At 41.4% G+C, this 21,244-nt stretch overlaps 1 protein-coding gene across 1 annotated transcript in view; it reads left to right on the top strand.

The window, feature by feature from the left end:
- GABRB1 (gamma-aminobutyric acid type A receptor subunit beta1) overlaps positions 1–18,521 on the top strand; it is a 130,986-nt gene extending 112,465 nt beyond the window's left edge. The window contains exons 6-9 of the mRNA XM_086746433.1: positions 8,079–8,216; positions 8,324–8,476; positions 9,788–10,038; positions 18,162–18,521. Coding sequence (XP_086602559.1) covers positions 8,079–8,216; positions 8,324–8,476; positions 9,788–10,038; positions 18,162–18,509 — 890 coding nt within the window. The 3' untranslated portion in view covers positions 18,510–18,521. The remainder of the gene's footprint in view (positions 1–8,078; positions 8,217–8,323; positions 8,477–9,787; positions 10,039–18,161) is intronic.
- The last annotated feature ends 2,723 nt before the right edge of the window (positions 18,522–21,244 follow it).

Genomic DNA, 21,244 nt, shown 5'->3' with positions numbered 1-21,244 from the left:
CTTATAAATAGTGGTGTTCTCTTTTTAACTTTGTAAAGCAACTCAAGTCAGAAAAAACTTCCAGGATTATGGTTCAGGCTGGGATAGCCACCTATTGTACAGCAGCTCCAAATGAGAAAGATGAGGAAACTGAGGGGTGAAAAGAGTGATTTTTGCATCGGACTTATAAACTTTACATAAAATGTGCTCCTGATAGCATTGCAAGCAAGGTACCTTAATCTGGTGTGCATGAAGGTGTGGAAGCCCTTTGAGTTAGCAAAAGGAACTGCAACACTGGGCTGTCAGGAGAGGTCAGGTCTCTCTTGGCACATGGAGGTCTCTCATCCTGAGGCAGGCAGCCTGTGCTGCCAGGATCAGAGCAGAAACAATTTGTGGTTTGCATTTTGCTGCTCCTGAAAAAGGATTTTTTTTCCCTCCTCATCAAACCAGGGGAGAAATGAAGGGTAGAAGATAAAAAGAAAGAGGTGGGAAAAAGCAAGCAAACCTCACCAGAAGAGGTCAGGAGCTTTGGTTCCATTTTCTCCAGACAGAGATACAGCTGGTATCCAGTATAAGTGTCCATTCAAAAGAAAGGAGGAAAAGAAAGGGAGAAGGAGAAAGCTCAAAACAGATTCAGGAAAAAAAGCATTGCAGAACAAAAGCAAGAGAAGAAGACTGGGATTTCTGACACTTGCTAGTGGAAAGAAACAACTCTCTTCCCAGCTCTGAACTCCCAAGGACAGTCTGGTACCAGCAGCCAGTGAACCTGGATGCAAGGCAAGGAAACTATTGGAGTTCATCTCCTCATGCATAGGCTCTGCCCTGATCACTGTTGACTAGCCTTTAGACAAGAACATGATGGTGTGACTTCAGAACTTCGCTGGTTTCAACCCCACAGGACACGAAGATTCAGGCAAAGAAGTGAGAAACATGGAAGCAGTTGAATAATCAGATCCTCAGTGGCTGTAACTACCAAAGTAACTGAAGTACCATTTTAAAACTTCGTGTTTCAGAGCCACTCAAACTAGATTACATGATGAGAAACTAGCTAAACGTCTGTAGAAACTGATGTATGATGGCTATACTTATCAGGGCTGATCTGTTCTGTGTCTGCACATGTTGCATGTACAATTATGCAACTATCTAGTCTGGAGAAGAAGACACCAGTCAGGAGCACATACTGCACACTTGCTTTGTTAAATAAGTTTAAGAAGCAATATCATTGCTGCTAATTTTGAGACAACAAGTCATAAAAATATCTCAAGTCCAAAGTTAAATTACTGGCACTGCTTGCTGAACATTTGCATATAAGAAATCTTTGAGTTTTCAGTGATACTTTGGCCACTGAGTTACTATGGACAGATTGCTTATTACTACACAAAATGCATGGACATGAACAAGGTTTTCTAATCACAATTTAATTTACATGAATTACACAAAGATGTGTGGAGTCAGAAGCTCTCAACATCAGGCTAAAAATCATCACTTCAGTGATGAAGTACAAATATGAGTTGTAAAAGTGAAAGATGTTGGACGGGCAGATCAGGCTGCAGTGGAACATGTCAGCCCCTTAACTGCTGTACTGTCTCAGATCAAACATCTATCTCACCCATCATCTTGTCTCTCACAGTGGCCAGCAGCACACATCTATGAAGGCAGAACAAAGCATAGGATGATATTTCCCCAGTAAACTCCTACAGTAAGTGTTCTGCGCTTTGCTGCCTCAAGTCAGAAATAGTACCATTGCGTTTAATAACCTGGATAGATTTTTATTCTATATATATGATAGCTTCTGAACAAGCATAAACTTCTGATACTCATGTCACCTTGTGCAGTGAGTTCTGCAGTTTATCTGTACATTTTATCTCCTTTTATTTCCTTCAAACTAGCCATAGACATGATTTGTTGCTTTCTTGGTCTGGAAGTGTGAAGGGATTGTGAATAATCATGTCCTGTTCAAGCTCACCATGCTAAATTAGGATCTTACAGACTTTTGTCATAACACTTCTTCAGCTACCTTACCTGCAGGCAGAAGAACCATGACTCAGTCAGTCCATCCTTCAATGGAAGAAAGTCTATCCTTAATCATCACCATGGCCCTTCTTTATAGCCAACTTCTTACAGCTTTTTTGGGGAAAGAAAGAAAATGGCATATAATAGTCAAGAAATAGCACAATATGAGTTGGAAAGCATATGAAAATGCAAGCAAAGAATTTTGCATTTGCTCTCCTTTCCTTTCCTAGTAATTCCTTGATTTCTTCTTTTTTATAGCTAATGAGAATGAAACTTCTATTAGTGAACAGGAAAAAAGAAATATCAGTATGCCTTATAAGAGCCCCTTTTGCATATGAAAGCCATACTAGATAAAACATATTAATGTGTATTTCTGATTGTGCACTGCATTATATTTATTTTAGGCTCAGTAGTTCCTTTGACATCATTGGCATAATGCAGTTGAAGGAGACAAACTGGTAAGGTATTTTTGGTACAAGTATGACTACTTATCCAGAAATCTTCAATGTTACCATCTATTGAGACTACAGTGATCCTGAGAAGTCCTGCTGTGTTAGCCATTAAAAAGCTATTAAGCAAAAACAAACAATTCCTCTCCCAAAGGACTTTCAACCTTGCATTAAGTCTCACTGGCAAATGAGATTTTAAAAGTTAGAGGGGCAAAAAATGATAACAAGTAACGATGAACCAATATTAAAAGTGTTTGCACAGTAAGAGAAGGTAATAATTCACTCTCTGAAATAAATTAGGATGTTGCCAGAGTGACTTTACGCTGTAATAACATTTATTTTCTGCTTCTAATGGATAGGAAGTGATGTCTCCAACTGGGATGGAACAGATTGCCCCATGTGTTAAATTTATTTTCATTTGAGAAACTTTCTTAAATAACTGACAATTTGTAGTACTCCATCAGTCTAACCAAGTTTTCATTTGGGTCACTACTGCTTAGGCTAAATTCTGACTCATATCTCCAGTTACAGTCTGCCATCTGCCTATAGAAAGTATTTCTCTGTGAAAAAAAAAAAAAAGTCACTTAAAGATACAAACACCCACTTGAACACAGGTGGCAGGGAGCCTTTTCAAGCAATTCTGTCACCTTAATGTTAACTAGTGACATTGCTTTTCAAAATACATCTTCAGATCTGCAGTGCCACATTCACATGTTGGGTTTAAGTTGAAATAGTACAATAAATTTACCACTGCATGGACAACCTCGGTGGTGTGCAGAAGAAATGCTTTATCTTCCTGTTTGAATACAGTCGCAGGAATAATAATGGTCTGAAACAAGAAAAAATATGTTGTAAAAGTACATTCAGCAACAAAGACTAAGTTGTTAGGAAAGGGACGATCCAGTAGTGGTGGAAGAGGGTTGTCTTCCAGCCTCATGTCCTTACACAAGGCCAACTGATTTGGGGCACACAGAGTGGAAATATTCTTTTGAAATGCCGTATTTAGACTCAGATCCCTAAGGCAGAGACCCCGTGGCTGGGTATTTTGGAGCAGCCTGCCCTGGAGAATTAGAAGGAAAATGAGGCTCTGTTTGGACATCTCTGTGGAATTGGTAATAATAGCAGAACCGAGACTTTATCTGTTAAGTTAATGTAATACAGCTCTTTGTTTATCGCAGAGGTATTTGAGATGGTAAGTGCTGCAGTGGAAAATAAAACAGCCTGGTGACATTAACATCTAATACACTGTTAACCTCGGCTATGTCACAATGTCAGAAACATTTCTGAAGTATTTTTTTCTGTGAACAACAAGATTTGTACGTAATCAGTTTCTTGCCATGCTTGAATCTAGTTACTTTTTAGATCTGTGGTACTTCTGCTTAAGTGGTCTCACTTAAACTCTCAGATCTAGTGCTGATCTAGAAGAAAAAAAAAAAAAAAAAACAAGTGTTGAAGTGTTGGCACATCAGGATTGTGTTATAATTTCTAGACATTATTTTCTGGGAAGCAGAAGTTTAATGTCTTGAGCTGGGCAATTAAACATATTTTAATGGCTTTGAAGCTGGAAAATAATCTAGCAAGCAAACAAAGACTTAAATAGATCAAATAACTTTTATGGGAGCTTTACTAATAAAAAAAATAAACTTAGCTATCACTTCTTACTTCGGTCAACAAAATCAGAGGCAGCAATCCTGGGAAATGTGTTTGATTGTGTGATCTGGACTGCTAGGGATGTCAGACGCCGACACCCGGGCCCGGCCTGTCCCTGCCCACCGGGCCCGCGCCCCGCAGAGCCCGCGGGCGAGGCGGGGGGAAGGCGGCTGCGGGGGGTGCCCTGCACCGGCCGCCGCCGCGGAGTGCGAGCGCCCCCACGTGGCCGCCGGGCCGCGCCGCGCCACCGGGCTGGGGGGGGCGACATGGGCGGCTGGAGGCGGGGGGGACACAGTTGGGGCGGGGCGGGGGGGGGGAGGGGCAGGCAGAGAACCGCGGTTCCTGCGCGCGGAAGCCGGATCTGATCGTTGGGCAACGGGCACAACTCAATTCGATTAAATCAGTCGAATATTATTAGTGCCATGGCCCTGTATAAAATCACAGAATCATGGAATACTTTGTGTGGGAAGGGACCTTTAAAGGTCATCTAGTCCAACCCCCCCCCGCAAGGAGCAGGGACATCTCCAATCAGATCAGGTTGCTCAGAGCCTCATCCAACCTGGCCTTGAATGTTTCCAGGGATGGGGCATCCACCACCTCTCTGGGCAACCTGTGCCAGGGTTCTACCACCCTCACTGTAAAAATGTATTTCTTATATCAAGTCTGAATCTACCTCCTTCTATTTGAAAACCATTATATATTATGTATTTGGGGAAATAATTCTGGGGTTCAGCAGTTCAAGATGCAAACACTCTTGGCAGCTGTTGTGAATGTAACTGAAATAATTCAGTTTACCAACATTTAACTTCTAAGAAATTTGTGTGCAGATGTCACCGTCAAGTTGTAACGACTGCTGGCTCCGTCACAGAGTGGACGCAGTCCCTTAAAGCACTGACATGGATACATACATAGAGGGAAGAAGATCTCACTGAAAAAAAAAATGCAGAAAGTGAAGTCAAGGCCTGTGGAACACGCGGGCCTCCGAGCCCTGTGTCTGTGAGTCATCGCCAGCCGTGAAAGCAATGCCCCTCATGCACCCAGAACAATGTGAGAAGCACATAATGAAGGGCATCACACAACAAAAATCATATCACGTCAGGGAATGGACTGCCTGGGGAGAGTTTACACCTTGTTAGTTTCTAGCAGAGTTATTACAGTGACTGGCAAGGAAATTACAATTGCACTGAGGTTCTCTTGATACAAAACCACAGGAAGATGTTCGTGCTCAATTACTCTTCTAACAAATGTGAATGCTCCTGATTGAAAAACGTCACTCTCCCTTTCTCATAATTTCCCCCACCTTCAACCAGAGGAAATTCAAGGAACAAATCAGGATATTAGAAACAGTGATAGTTCACAGTAGATCCATTTTTTTTTTAGTATTTGGAAGTCTTTTTTAAATTTCTGAAGGTTAATGACATGGCTTGCCAGCAGTGATGGCTTGTCCTCAGCTGAAATCTTCCATGCAAGGTTCTTGCTTTTGGTCAGTTGACTTTATAGCCTTGTAGTTCTACTTTTCATTTAGAAGCCAAAGTCACAGAAACCTTTCCAACTGTAACCCAGTGAAAAGCCTGAGTTACAAAACTCTTGTAATCTGGTTTTGCGAAGATCCGGGATCACACTATAGCAATAGCATGATGCAATCCTTTTGTAGGAAGGTGTGACTTTTCTTTTTGAAATCTGCCCTGTGATATCCCAGGTGTTTATGTGGTACCATTGTGGTTTTAACAACTAAATCTACAATAATTGACCTCGGGGGGGGGGGTGGATTTTATCTGCTATAAGGTGCCCAAACCGTTCCCTCTTTTGTCAGGAAGGCAGAGGAACTGCAGAGAGGCTGGCAGAGGCTGCCTAAGGAGACAGCAAATAGAGTCAGTCTCAGCCCTGGATCCCAGCCTGCACCAACCAAGGAAGCGGCAAAATCGGAGCAAAATTGGAGGGAGGGGTGTGAAAAGGGCCCCAGCTGATGGCATAGAACAAAAGAATCAGATTCACCATTTTCTTCCAAACCCTGAAGCAGAATCCAGGATTCTCACATCTAAATCTTCACCTGTGACTTTGCAGCAAGTACCTGTGCACCATCTAGATAGTGCTGCACCTTTCTAATTCTAGCTTCTAAAGACAAAGACAGAGCTATGAGTGTTGCTTCATGTAGGGGATGTCTGTGTGGTACCGAGTCACACATAATCAATACTCTGTCAGTATGAGATGTCAGTTTACCATTTCCTCTGTTTTGCTCCGTGTTTTTTGAAAAGGGAAAACATTCAAGAGAGGTTTTTTTTATAATACAGATTTGCAAGAAAATGAAGCTAACACTTCCCTGACAATCTTAGTCTTGGCCTGTTAAACAGACTTAGCAGTCTTAATTCTCTCCTTCAGTCATTCTGTATTGCACCCTACATGTGGCTCATGTTGGCCCCGTGGTTTGTGTGCAATGCCTTGAAGCAGCTACTGAGGTCGCACTATCAAGCAGCTACCTTGACCTTTGGCAATGGAAAGCTCTTGACTGCAAGACGTGAAAACCATCCATGCAGAGAGCCCTGTGTGACAACCCTGGTGTGGGTCATTTTTTAAAAAATAGCATGGGAAGCACTGAAGTTTCAAGCAAACACCAGCAATCTATATTGCACATGTCAGTATGGTTTCAGGAGCAAATCAGATAGCTAGCAATCCATGGCACTGAGCAGTTCACAAATAGGTCTGTGAACAGTTAACCTTGTTCAGCCCGTCCCTGTGTGTTTGCATCAAAAGATACCTGTTCAATAACTGCAGACTTCCCAAGCAGTCCCGTGAGCCTGGCAGCAAGTTATGAGAGCTTCTCTGATTGTCACTAGGAAAACCACGAACCTGCTCTGTCTGCGGTCAGCCTTTCAGAGATGGGGCTGTTACCAGGTGCTATCATAGGAAAAGGCGTCTCAAGACTAATTTCCCTACCTACAAACTGCATTACTGGTGCATAAGTTAGGATATGTTCCTAACTCTGTAGAGGCTTCTGATGCTACGGTCGGTTCAGCTGGCAAAACTACTGTCAAATTTCTTAAAGCTTTGAGTTCAAACACATGTTTTTGTTTGATCTGTGTTATATGACTTAAACCTGATTAAATCTAACACCTGAAGGAAAAGTCTAAAAATAGATGAGATGTTCTCTCCTTTGGCAGATATCTGGGGAAAGTAGTAAAATGCAATAAATTGGAACCAGTTTAAATATTAGTTCAAAAATGTCATCAATTGTGGGAATTTTTTTGAAACTCAGTCACTTTTGAGTTTAATCAAAATGTTTTTGAAAATGGTAACAATAATGTTAACATTCCCAGTAGTAGAATGGCAAATTAATTTTTAATTAAATGATAAATAATCAACATCACTCTTAAAAGGAAAGAGAAGAAACCTGCTAGTTTTGAAGCTGATGGGAAATAGTTCTGTGATAACAGAAGATCAAAGATGGCATGGTCTAATTAAAATATAAAATGCTGTGTGAATATCAAAGGGATACCTACAGCTCTGACAGACATTGTCAGGTAATAGTACAGGCACGTGAATTCTTCTAGAATCCTCTTTGCCTCCACTGGCTCCAAACTCTGTGTTTTGTCACAGTCTACATAGGAAATCAAAGGCAAAGCTGGGAACTGAACCTGGGTTTACTGTCAGAGCTCCTCCTAGACAGCTTAAAAGTTTCACTGGTGTTATATCAGTCTGTCGGTAAACTGAGCAACTCAAGCCTGAACAAAAAGTAATAATATTAGAGCTAGCTAAAAATTGATCTTTAATCTTAAATTCACTCCTTGTTTTCTGTCTTCTCCCTTTCCATACCTAGAAGCTTCCCCTGGGTACCGAGGAGGCTACGTGGCTTCCATCTAACAGAAATGTCACAGGGCAGAAGGCTGAATTCCTGATTAATGGTGGCTCCTTCCACTTTAACTGCAACTATTTAAGCTAAGTAATAAAGCAGAAAGAAAAATCAATAATCAAATTGTGCCTCTGTTTCAGATGGATACACTACTGATGATATTGAATTTTACTGGAACGGAGGAGAGTCGGCAGTAACGGGAGTTAATAACATCGAGCTCCCACAATTTTCTATCGTTGATTACAAGTTGGTATCAAAGAGAGTGGAATTTACAACAGGTAAAAGCACTGGCGAGTTAAAAATGCTCTCTCCTCTTCCCCAACCCAGAAATATCAGTGTCTAACTTTTGTTAGGCATTAGTCATTATACGACTTCTTTCTTTCAGGAGCATACCCTCGATTATCACTCAGCTTCCGGCTTAAAAGAAATATTGGATACTTCATTTTGCAAACCTATATGCCTTCCACGCTGATCACAATTCTGTCATGGGTATCTTTCTGGATCAATTATGATGCCTCTGCAGCCAGAGTTGCTCTAGGTAACTTCTTTTCAAAATCACTGAACTACATAGATACTTGTTGCCTTTGAATACCGTGGCACCAAATCCGTACAGCTGATTGCAGCAGCATTAATTGTGATCTTACACATATAGCTGCCAGGAAGGCAGGCAGGTGTCACCTTGTCTACATCTGAAGTTCTTGCTCTGCAGATAGGTTGGGATCCTGTTGGACTTCCAGTTGCCATAATGGTCTTTGGATCAGGTCAAAAGTATTTTGCTTCCAAACTGAAGCATAAAGGTCCAATTCAGGTATCTAAGAGTATCTACACTGTGCTGCATCAGCATTTCATTGATGTTAAAAAACGTCCTCTCAGACCAGATGTGTGGCTGGAATGAATACACGAGACCCTACTGACATCAATGGAGGTACACCAGCTTACACCAAACAAGCCTGTTTTACCTACATAACTGGTTATTTCCTGTACTGTGTTCCTTCCTACAGCTTTCCATAAGAACCAAGACCTTCTGCTACCATGTGCATTTTAGGGCAGACATGCTTTTCAAATGCTTATGCCAGAAAGCCATTTTGTTCCACTTCTATTTTGTCCTACCTCTCTATAAATTCAACTCAAGACACCTGTGCCTAGAGGTATTACCTAGATGCATTAATGACCTGTGATTAAAGCAGACTAAAAAATAATTTCATCCAGCTAAACCAAAACACACCAAAAAAAAAAAAAAGAAAGAAAGAATTGTACAGTGATGAATAACACAATGAGATGGAAATGTTTCACCTGCAACTACCCCTTTAACAGGAAAAAATTGTTTTGGTACAAGCATATGTATCTCTTTCTCTTCATCAAAGACCATCACTTTATGATAAAGCTTCCCTTTCTCCTTTCAGTCCTCTGTTGTCAGTCAAAAGCTAGATACTTATTCCTGTTTCCCAGAGCAATGTAAGCCATCCTGTGGGGTCAAGCAGCACTACTGCTGTAAATAAATTGAGAAGCATTTCCTCTTTGCTATCCAGGTCAGCTAATACCATGTTCCCTAGCAGAGTTATTGTAAAAATTTAGGCAAGGTGTACCAAGATAGCCTGGGTTTTTCAAGGCTATTTTGTTCACCCTCCATTGCAGGGAAAGCCAAGGAAGCTGCTGTCAGCAGGCTTGCAAAGATATCTTCCTTTCCAGTCCTGCGAAATGCATTCCCTTGGCTGTTAAGAATCCAATCACAGAATTAATCCATCTGCATCAGAAGTGCATGGTAGCTGGGCAATGCTGCCACTATGCCTTTCACGCTCAGATCTCCTTCCCTCTCTCGCTAGTCAATGCCTTTTTCTTCCTTTTGCAGGAATCACAACCGTGCTGACCATGACCACCATCAGCACCCACCTCAGGGAGACCTTGCCAAAGATTCCCTACGTCAAGGCAATAGATATTTACCTGATGGGATGCTTTGTGTTTGTGTTCCTGGCCTTGCTGGAATATGCCTTTGTGAACTACATATTCTTTGGGAAAGGACCCCAACGTCAAAAAAAGACAGCAGGCAGGGCAGGACATGCTACAGGCAAGAAGAGCAGACTGGAAACAAACAGAATCCAGGTAAAATGTTCAAGCTAACTTTTCAAACATTATTGCTGCTGTGACAATGTTAATGTGTATGATGATAGAGATAAATGCAGTTTGAATACAGATGCGAAAGCATTTAAGATTGTCTAGAGAACAATTGTATTTTAAGGAGATTACAGCAACAGATGGCGTGTTCAGTCTTCAACAGAAAACAGGATAAGAGACTACAGAAAATGTGAATGAATATTCACAACAATAATTTCTTTGTAGCACAGAAGAAATACAAGGAGTACAAAGCAGTTAAATATTTACCATTTCAACTGTGTATTTCATTGCTATAGAAGGTGGTATAGAAGAAATGTTTATTATGTAGTTCCTCTTTACACAGAGAAACTTCACCAAAAATGGAAAGCAAAGACAGACACTGTTGCTTCAGTGAGTTTTGAATGAAGCCCACACCACTGAGCTTCCAGGAATGTGAGGAGGATGCTGCTAGATTATAACAGCTTTCACAGATGTCAGGATTTTTCCCTCAGGCTAACTCAAGTAGACCACAGCTTACCCCCTCTTAAAAAACAAGCCAGACAAACTCCAGCAAGTAATAGTATGGACATTTTTTTTAATTCAGAAAAGTTTAATGTAGCAGTACATCACTGGTCACTTGCAAAATTCTATAAATCTATTCCTTTTTTTCCCAGTTTTTCAGAAATAAACACTTCCCTCAGGGGTATTTGGCCCAGTCTGCCTCAGAGGAAAATGTATATCCTAACGAGCCAAAAGTTTTCTTCTCTTCTCTGCTTTTTTAATAATATATTACATCCAAGTATTAATGAGGCCTTACCCAGGCTAGAAACTTCTGTGCTATTGTGGCCTGAGGTGATAACGTTTGGACATGACTATATTTGAGCTCTCTGTTCAGCTTGAAGAATGAGGCCAGCACATAAAACTCCGACAGGTGAGACTTTACCTTGATGGATGGTTGCAATTTCACGTACATGTCAGGAATTGCATTTCAGAAACTCTGTGATATTTAATTAGTTCTGGAGTCATGTGTTTTGTGTCCCAGCAGTCTCACCACTACAGCTAAGCATCATTAACAAAGTCATCATGTCCTCAGTCTCAGTGAACTCATGAGCCCATTAAAAGCCTGTACCCGCATTCGCCTCTTGTCCCAGTGTGTAGGAGATGCTTTATTACAGTGGGTGCACAAATTCAGTTCAGGCTTGCAGCAGTCTCCAAGGTCCGACAAAGTATTGTCCTCTGCAGAGCAGAGAAGATAAGCCACCCTGTTACGGATTGTTGTGCGCAGACACTGTCTATCCATTTCTATGGAAGATAAGGAAGGGAAAAAAAAAAAAAAAAAAACACCCAAAACCCACAAACTCTGACTGGCCATCTCAACAGCTCCTGAAATAACCCAGCCTAGGTGAGAAGAAGCACAGCAAGGGTTCATGATGAAGAGGGAAGCAGCACTTCTTCAGAGGTCAGCCTTGGCTACCTCGGCCCCAGTGCACTGAACTGAGTAAAAGATGAGAAAGTATAAAGGATAAGAGTGCAGGTAAGCTCTTTTTCCTATATATTTGGAGAGTTTGTTTAACTTACAAAAAGCCCTAACTAAAAGCTTTTGTCTAAATGTTACACTGGCAAAGATTATGCTGAGACCCATACTCAGAATGGGATGGAAAGCATTCACGACCACACTTGAGCTTTTCAGAGCACCACATGCACACACTAGCATTTTCTAACAGAAAATGGAAGACATTGCATGCTTTGTACCAGCTTTTGTAAGTGTTCACACTTTAGACTGCAAACCCATTCTGAGACTGGGCATGCTTTAAGTGACCAGGCTGCTTTCTGCCCACACGGTGCAGGTTTGTGATTTTAGATACATACACTCACACACACATACACACAGCCACACACATGTGGATGGATATTAATGGATTTTGTTATCCCACTGGAGATACATTGATGTGGGATCTGGTGAGCATTTATTTTACTCAGCATGGAAATGCTGATGCCCAACAGCCATATTTCTGTCTTTGACAAGAAGAATGCTCATGACTGGAGCAGTGGAACACAGTAAGGTTATGTGATCTCTAGTGAAAACAGCTCCCAGCCCTTCTCCATCATGTTCTGAGATTTTTCACTGGCATTATGATGTCTATGCCAAAGTAAGGAAAAGTGTTTTTTGGAGCACAAAAGAAGTACAGCTGTAAGTATATACAGCTATAGGATATTTTTTTCCCTTTCACTCTTGACCTACAGCATTTATCCATACCAGGACCTATAACCAATAGAAGACATGTAACAGTGCTTCCTCTCTTTTGTGCCAGGTGAAGATATTGTTCGTTCCCATCTGACATACAACTCCCATGACTAAAAGAGTTCAAATTCCTTCACCAGATGACAAAAGCATCAGACGTGAGCTACACTCAGCAAACTGACCACGATATTAACACAGAATGGAGAAGACCAGATGGAAAATGAAACCATATTGCTGTTTCATATGTGTCTGTTCCTTTCTCTACAGACTGAAGAAGGTGGAAATAAAGCCTCTCCAGTTTTACATTTTATGCCATTTTAATTTTTAATCTGAAAAAATATTAATTTGTAGTAAACAAAGCTTCTGTTTCTCTTAATAAATTATAAAGACAGCTTATATCTCCTTGTCCATTTGTCAAAGCTATATGTCACTGAGGAAACCACCATAATTATGGATAAATAGGACAAACGATCCAGCAAGAAAATATTTAGATAGTCCATGCATGCAACTGCTTCTGTTTCCCCAGATAATTATAACGTGAGTAATCACTACACAGAAGATGTCTCTTAAGCATGAGACAGGATGCAATCATAATGTGAGTGGGAAAGGGGCTGAGACATCAAGGGGTTCATAAATGGCAACCTAAAGCCATGGTCTCTTGCTCTCCAGTTCTGCACAGCATCACATCTTCCTTTCAAATCTTCTGTGAACCACAAAACACCTGTGATGGAAAGCCAGATACCAGTCACAGGCTCCAAGGGAAACACACCATTTTCCAGTACAGTGGCTACAGGAAGGAGAAAAAGGAGGGAACATAAAACCAAACAACTATCTCAACCTTCAAGTAAATCCACACTTGAATAGTATATCCCTGCTGAGCAGAACCTGTTTCTTTGCAGATCAGATTGTGATAACACTACTGCATTTGTTCCAACAAGACAGCTTATATGAGTAACACGGCCCTGAATCTTTCATCTTAAGAGAAAGTAGAATCATAGAACATAGAATGGTTAGGGTTGGAAGGCACCTTCAAAGGTCATCTAGTATTTAAGTCAGCAACTGGCTGGAGTGCGTGGAGCTCCACCTGGGGATGGAGGAGGAGCTGACAGAGAGCTTATGGGTCAGGATTAGAGGAAGGGAAGGGACAGGGGATGTTATGGTGGGGGTCTGTTACAGGCTGTCTGGCCAGGAGGACAGAGTGGATGAGGCCCTTTACAGGCAGATAGGAGCAGCCTTGCGGTCACAAGCCCTGGTCCTCATGGAGGACTTCAGCCATCCCGACATCTGTTGGAGAGACAACACGGCAGGGCACAGGCAGTCCAGGAGGTGTCTGGAATGTGCGGACGATAACTTCCTCCTGCAGGCAATAGAGGAGCCAACAAGAAGGGGTGCCACGCTCAACCTTGTGCTCACCAACAGGGAGGGGCTGGTGGGGGGATGTGAAACTGAAGGACAGCCTTGGCTGCAGCGACCATGACACAGTGGAGTTCAAGATCCACGGGGCAGCGAGGAAACTACACAGCAAGCTCTCTGCCCTGGACTTCAGGAGGGCAGACTTTGGCCTCTTCAGGGATCTGATGGGCAAAGTGCCGTGGGAGGCAACCCTGGAGGGAAGAGGGGCCCCAGAAAGTTGCTCCACATTCAAGGAGCACCTCCTCCAAGCTCAGCAGTGGTGCATCCCAATGAAGAACAAGTCGAGCAAAAAGGCCAGGAGGCCTGCACGTATGAGCAAGGAGCTCCTGGACCAACTGAAAGTGAAAAGGAAAGCCTATAGAGGGTGGAAGCGGGGACAGACACCCCCTCCTCGTCTCCCCTGCCTGTCCTTCCTAAAAAGCCTATACCCCTCCACGCCAACACTCCAGTCGTACCAGTTGTCCCACCACATCTCTGTGATGCCAAGAAGGTCGTAGCTCTGCTCGTGTGCACGCATCTCCAGCTCTTCTGTTTATTCCCTATGCTGCGTGCATTGGTATACAGACACTTAAGCTGGGCCCCCAACAAAGCCAACTTGCTGGCTGGAAATAAAGTAAAGATGTTTTTGTACTGAGACAAAACAAAAGTTCTTACCTTTTATCTCCCAACAGTTAACATTAAAAAAATAGGTAGGTAAAAACCCATTCCAGACAACGTCGAGCATTTGAGACCCATCCTCTGTCAAGGAATGCCAACATACCTTCCTCTGGAGCTGGGTGATTACTTCTTATGTGGTCAGCACAGGACTGTTATTTGGTTGGTTGGTTGTTTTTTTATTGCTTTAACTATTTAATACTTACAATATCATTTGATGCTTCTAAACAGGAAAAATAATTTTCTAAGTAAACATATAAGCTAGACTATAATTTCTTTTTATCATGTTTCCTGAGCACACATCAAGGCTTTTCCATCACTGATGAAGATTCATGTGTACCTGTGCTGATTTAGGCTTTAGGTAGTTCCAGTGCAAATGAAAAATTAAAAATCTATAATCTCAATATAGAGACACACTCAATATAGATACAACTGTCATCACAAGAAGTGTCACCACATACATGCATCTGAAGAATACTTAAACTTCAATAATTATACCAGATGGCTAACACAACTTCAGCTTTAGATGCTTTGACATTCTCCTCACATATTCTTGATGATATATTCAAAAGAGGAAAAAAAATAGCAATTCTTCAGCTTTCTACAACTTTAGGCAAAATTTATGCATTGTACAAACAAGGCAAAATGTATATGTCCATGCAAATACACACTTAGGCTCAGACTATCTGTTAAGCAAGAAGATCTGTTTTCATCTGACCAATGATCAGTTTATGTAATAAAATTTAGGGCATTCCAGTTAAAGAACAGCAAGGTGGTATTTGAAAGAATAAACGCAACAAGGAACTGCTCTGGGCTTGATATCGCTCATCTTTGCTACCTTAAGAGGGGACTGAGATACTCTGCTCCTAAGCAGGCAGCCAGCTAATGGGCCAGAAAACTGAGCAGACGGAGCCTTGTCTCTTCCCTCCCCATTTTTTGTTATGCCGTCTGATGCAAACGTGTCAAAGACTGTGTACAACTGCAGTACCTACCTGATGTCGGGAAAAAGTCTCATCACTGAGACATGGGGTGGAAAGAGTTAAAGCTCACTGGCTGTTTCTGATGCACAAGACCAACAGTAAGCCCCAGGTAACCTCATGTGGAGTAAAGAGAAAAAGGTTTTAAGACAGAAAATTTTCAACTTTCATAGTGTGCATATTTGCTGTTACTTCATTTTAACTTAACAAAAACAAAGCAAATAACAAGTCTCTTCAGGAGATCCCTTAACAATTTGTATGTTTTCCAGATTCATGTGGGAATTTGTAGAATTCCTGTGGTTCTGTAACAAAACGTCAGCTGCACAGGTTTTAAGAGTATTTTAGAGTGAACTTCAGTGAATTCTGAAAGGGTTTTTAATGATGTGGAAGATTAACCATTAGTCCAACTTCATGTTACATAAGCAGAGAATTTCACCCAGGTACATAAGAAAAGCTTTTATACTTCTCAGAGCTAATTTATTCAAGATCAGTGTAAGGCCCTTTGCTCTGAATTGCAAAGACTGCAATTCAAAGAGTGAATTGTTTCTTGATGTATACAAATCATTCCACCTAAAATCACTTAAATAAAACTAATTTTTAAATAAAACAGGTTCATTCATAACACTTAAAGCAAGGAACTCATACGCTGCTGGCTTATAATGAACTGTCAGGGCGTATTAGTTTAAGAAGCATCCCTATGAATCACTTTTAATTGTAGGCAGTTATGAGTTGTCTTCACAAAGAGATGCCATAATAACTGCTTAATGATGCTTGCACTACTGTTACTACTACTATGACACTAAATGGCTTAAACATTAGATTGTGTAATCAAAGGCAGCTCAAAGAGCTATTTCGTAAAACTGAGAAGAAAAGGTTGGCCTATCAAAACTTCTGAGAATATAAAAAAAAAAAATCCTCTTTTTTTTTTCAGCAACAACTCTGAAATTGTTGCTTTTTCCACAGAAAATGTCAGAACTTAGGAGTAATGAATAGTCCCATAGGTATGGGAGTCCTCTGCAGGGTAGGAAACCCTTGCTTAGATCTTCCTTCTGCTTAAATTTGAAGACTTGCCCTAAAAAGTATAAACTGAGTAGCCCATATCTCAAGTAAAGATTGCAAACACCACACCATGTTGGTTTGTGACCAGCTGGCCTCTCAAGCGCACAATATGTGAGATTTTCCCACTAAAACAGTGGTGGGAACTGGGATGTTCCCACTGAATGCTCATTCCACATTGTTCAGAATCAGTTGCTAAACCTGACTAGAACATTTTCTATCAGTGGTGACTTATTAGACTTTTTTCCCCACAGCTTTCCTGGGTGGCTTTTGTACAAATAGCCCTTCATGTCTTTGTTTTCAGTTAATAAGTGCTTAGTCTGGTGCAGTGCAAATATGCCAGCAGTCATCACACAACATTTTCTGCCTCTGGCAATGGGGAGGAACTCCTTCCACGCTGTCAGCCAGAACTGAGGCTTTCTCTGGCTTCCAGCTTTTCTCTGCAGCAGGCTCCAGAGACTGGATTTCCCCATGTGCTCTGCTTGGAGTTTTTTCTTGAACATATTTCAAACCTACTGTAGATTATTATACTATTTCCCAGCTCTGCTATGTCTTGCTAAAAATGTAAAGCTCAGAGTGTGAACAAAGCATTACATATCACTGGTGCTTCACAAGACTAGATATTGTCAGTAAGTAATTTTTTTTTCCCCCCCTTGGTATGAAGGCATCCCCAGGCAGCCATGGTATAGACTGGAACATATTTGGGGTAGGTCCAAGGCCAGAAGTTTGAAGTTTCATGTAAGAGGTCTGGGTCCTGATGTGAATTTCCCTCTTATGAGCTACAGTGGATGTTTAAGTATCTGGGAATTTAAAACATCTAGGAAGTCTTTATGGAGAAGTCAGGACTCATTCAGGAAAGAATAAAAAACTTTTTCTAAAGAAGGTTTTATTATAAACATGTGGAAAACTAAAGATGAGTGAAAAGGTGAACATTTTGTACTAATGCAGCCATTCATAATTACATTCATATATAAAAAATGCCATGAGATTTTTTTTTTTTCGCACCAGACATAAACATACCAGTTGCAGTTTCCAGTTCTTTGCTCAGGTACTTAAAACAGTGTCCTGACTAACTAACAGGACAAGTAAAGTAAGTGATAAACATGTTTGAAACAACTGCTTCTGGTACCAACATATAAAAATGCAACTGAATGTGAGGTTTTGCTGAGTAAAATGAACTATTCTATCGGCACATGAGCAAGTTAATGGTGTGCTGTGGGGAGTAGGGATTTCCATCTCTGTGATAAAGTAATTCCCCAAAATTAATTCTCATCACAAGCATATTACAATAACTGATAAGTTGCTCATGTGCCTATATGTTCTTCATATGATGAACCCATTGTTACAAAACTGTTCTCAAAACTACACTACAGCACTAATACTGTATAAAATTGACAGAAACAACAACATTTGTTTTTTAACCTTGAGTACATGAAAGCTTAGAATGTCAGGTCACCAGACATTAAAACTCAGTATTTCATGAAGACCGTGATCTAAGTTAAAGATAAAATTAAAAAACTCCTACTTTACAGGGGATGAAATAACCAACTGAATGAAAAGGTCCCAGACCAAAGAGCTAGGTCAGAGTGGAAGATATTTAGATGCCTAACAGATAATTTCACACCAGTCAGGAAAGTGTATTTTCACTTCCATCAATGCTATATTAGGCGCGACTGTCACTGCAGCCCCAGGAGCACCTCGGCAGTAGAGCCAGAAGGTGTCTGTCCATCTGAGAGACACCTTGCGCTGGCTGAGGAACTTGTCTAATTCACATTCCTTCCTTGACACAGGTTGATCCCCAGGGAAACATGCTCCTTAGCCCACTTGAAATACGAAATGACGTCAGCAGCTCAGATGTGTTCACGAGTCTCCGTGACCCCCGAGCCACCACGTACCCATACGACAGTGCCAACCTGCAGTACAGAAGAGCCACTTCCAGCAGAGACCTCTACAGTAGGAGCGGTCTGGACAGGCACAGGCTTCATAAAAAAGGACACTTACGAAGAAGGGCATCCCAGATCAAAGTCAAAATCCCTGATTTGACTGATGTTAACTCGATAGACAAGTGGTCCAGAATGGTCTTTCCCATCACGTTTATTCTTTTCAATGTTGTTTATTGGCTGTATTATGTCCATTAATTTATGCAATAATGTTATAGACCAACATAATTAGACTTGTTTCTTTTCCTCTTCAATTTTCTTAACTCTGAAGAACTGCAGTAGCCATGTTACGTGTTCAAGGTAAGATACCCAGCCATTGAATACTTTTAGATTTAAGCTTTCAAAAAACCTCCAACAAACCAGCCTCACCACATTCATACCACAATAGTACAGATCTGCTCTTAAAGAGCATCTTCAGCAAAAGCGCTATTCCTCGATTTTTACAAAGAGTTTGTGCATCAACCATGACTTTTCTGTACCCACTGGAATAAAAATTAGTCCTGCTGTATTTCTTACCACATATTGGCAGCCCACAGCACTGTGCTTCCAAACAAGACAGTAAAAGGACTCAAAGTATTAGTCACATCACAGTCCTTCAGTATCTAAAGAGTGTAAAGAAATTTGAAGAAATAACTGTTTGAAAGATTATAGCTATTACATCATGCATCATGTCAAACTAATTGTTATACTAGGAAGTACTTGCATAGTGACTGTGAGAAGTACCACTGAAGGAGGTATAAGTCAATTCACCTTTTCAGAGAGGAAGGGATTTTCAGAAGAAAGAAAGGGTAGCAGAGACAAATCCTACTGCGTTTCCAACTAAGGAATCAGCTGATTGTATCTCACTGGAATTTGGTTATTTCTACAAAGTAGCAAAGTTGAAACTGATGAAAACAGTTGTGCCATCTGTAATTTTTTATTAAAAAGTAGAAAACAAACACATGTTCATTCCTGGAAGCAATTCCTAAGGGATACTCCAGCCCAAGAGAGGCCACTTGTCTTGACTCCCAGGTTTGCTGTGGCTGGTAATTGTGACACATCCTCCCAAAGGTCAGCAGATGTCTGGGAACAGACCTGAGGGGAGCTCTGCACACAGTCTCCTACAGATTTCCTTACTCCACTGAGGAACAGGAGATACAACTGAGTCTGATGGCACACTGGTGATGTTGGGCACACTGCTCCTGAGCAGTCTCCGCTCCCCACCTGGATGCTCATCCCCTCACAAAACTCCAGCCAAGGAGCCGCAGGCAAAGTGCTAGCAAGCTGCGTGCACCTGAGGAGCAATAGGTCATTCATCTCCTATCTTTATCAAATCCATTTTCCTTCTCTATTGCCATTGTTTCCTAACAATTTTTACAGTATGTTGCCTAACAGCATTTTATTGAAAGGGAACTAGTATCAATTAAATTTTACTTTGTATTGAAAGTGTTTCATACTTTTAAGGGAGTCAAGATATCCAAGCAAACAGAGCCTACGGAGGTACCAAGATGATGGTTACCAATGTCAACTGGTGCAGAAAGAAACATTGATCAGGACAGTAGGCAGCAATACCTGCACTTTGGGATTAGCAGAAAATACAAACAAGTGATACAGAAAGCTTCTTCACCAGTTCCTCGTTGCCTGGCAGTAAGGTCAACTGATGACCTTATCACCAGCTGACATTACAACTTTTTAATAATAACACAGTAATAAATGAAACACAGCTACATGTTAATGTTTGACACATCTTGCAAGACCTGGACCTCCTAAAAGATCAGGACCAGCTGCCTCTTCCCTTTGTTTGTGCAGCAGGCTTCTGCAGAAACAGTCTTGAATGATAAATCACCAAACAAGAAACGGAATAGGTTTGGTTTACTCATTACAAAAAATATAAGGCTGGAAAACAGGCATTGGGCATTGCTAATCCAGGGGGTCCTCGAGACTATCGGTTTTTCTGTGGGCTCCAGAGTCCCAGTCTCATCGCAAATTCAGTGGAGCACAGAGGTGGCCTCCTCAGCTGTCTTCTCTCTGCTCCAACCTTTGAACTGCAGTTTATGAAAGAGTTGCACAATTTTACCAGATTAATCAGCCAGTGGGTACAGCTTGAGGTGATTCAGGACAAATATTAATTCAGTCAAACAGCTCTTCTGAATCTTGTATGGCTATCCCCACCTTAAAACAACTCCAAATAATTTTTCAACATTTGCACCATATCGGCAACCAAAATAAGAATTGTAATTTAACCCCAGCTGTTCCATTGGTGCGGAGACATCACAACCCCTCCTTACAGCTGCAGTGAACATTTAGGCAACATGCTATTGAAACAAAAACTTAGGTAATAAAAATTATCTGTTGCCTTCTAATATAAGAGCAAAGATCAGCTTTACTGGTCTTCAGTATCTTTTCTTGTAGACTCCTAGCATCTGGATATACATAGTTTCCGGCTTACAGATCATCCAGCTAAGTTTATGCACAGATGTCAGGCACACGAGTTAAAAGCAGTTTCACTGTACAGTTCCAAGAGGAAAAAAAAAGGGCATGGAGCCGAGGAAGGGCCGTTAACAAACCAAGAGCAGCACAAATGCAAAACTCCTTCAGAACAGCATGTTTCAAAATAGCAGGATGCTCTCGTGCATCAGGAGTCCTTCAAGGCATCTCACCGACACAAACCCCTGCCCTGCTGCCGGTTTGGAGAAGCACGCCACAAGGTTTGGTTGCCTTGAGAGCTGGAAGCCATGATCTCAAGTGAGGAAACAGCTGCCAGCTCTTGGCACAAAATCTGGGAGCAGGGGCTAGTAACCGCACCACGTACAGAGGCAAGAACCAGTTACTGCAGGTGGGCGATATCTCATCCTAGAGCCAGCATCTCCTGCCTCCCACTGAGCTCCTATCCGTGCATTTAGCCACTAACTCTGGTAAAGAAAACAGAATTTGGGATACCAGCTTGCAAGATT

The sequence above is a fragment of the Chlamydotis macqueenii genome, chromosome 4 (assembly GCF_036417535.1).
Source record: "Chlamydotis macqueenii isolate bChlMac1 chromosome 4, bChlMac1.mat, whole genome shotgun sequence".
Classification (NCBI taxonomy): Eukaryota; Metazoa; Chordata; class Aves; order Otidiformes; family Otididae; genus Chlamydotis; species Chlamydotis macqueenii.
Note: the sequence above shows the minus strand (reverse complement) of the source record. Positions and strands in the feature narration are given on the sequence as shown.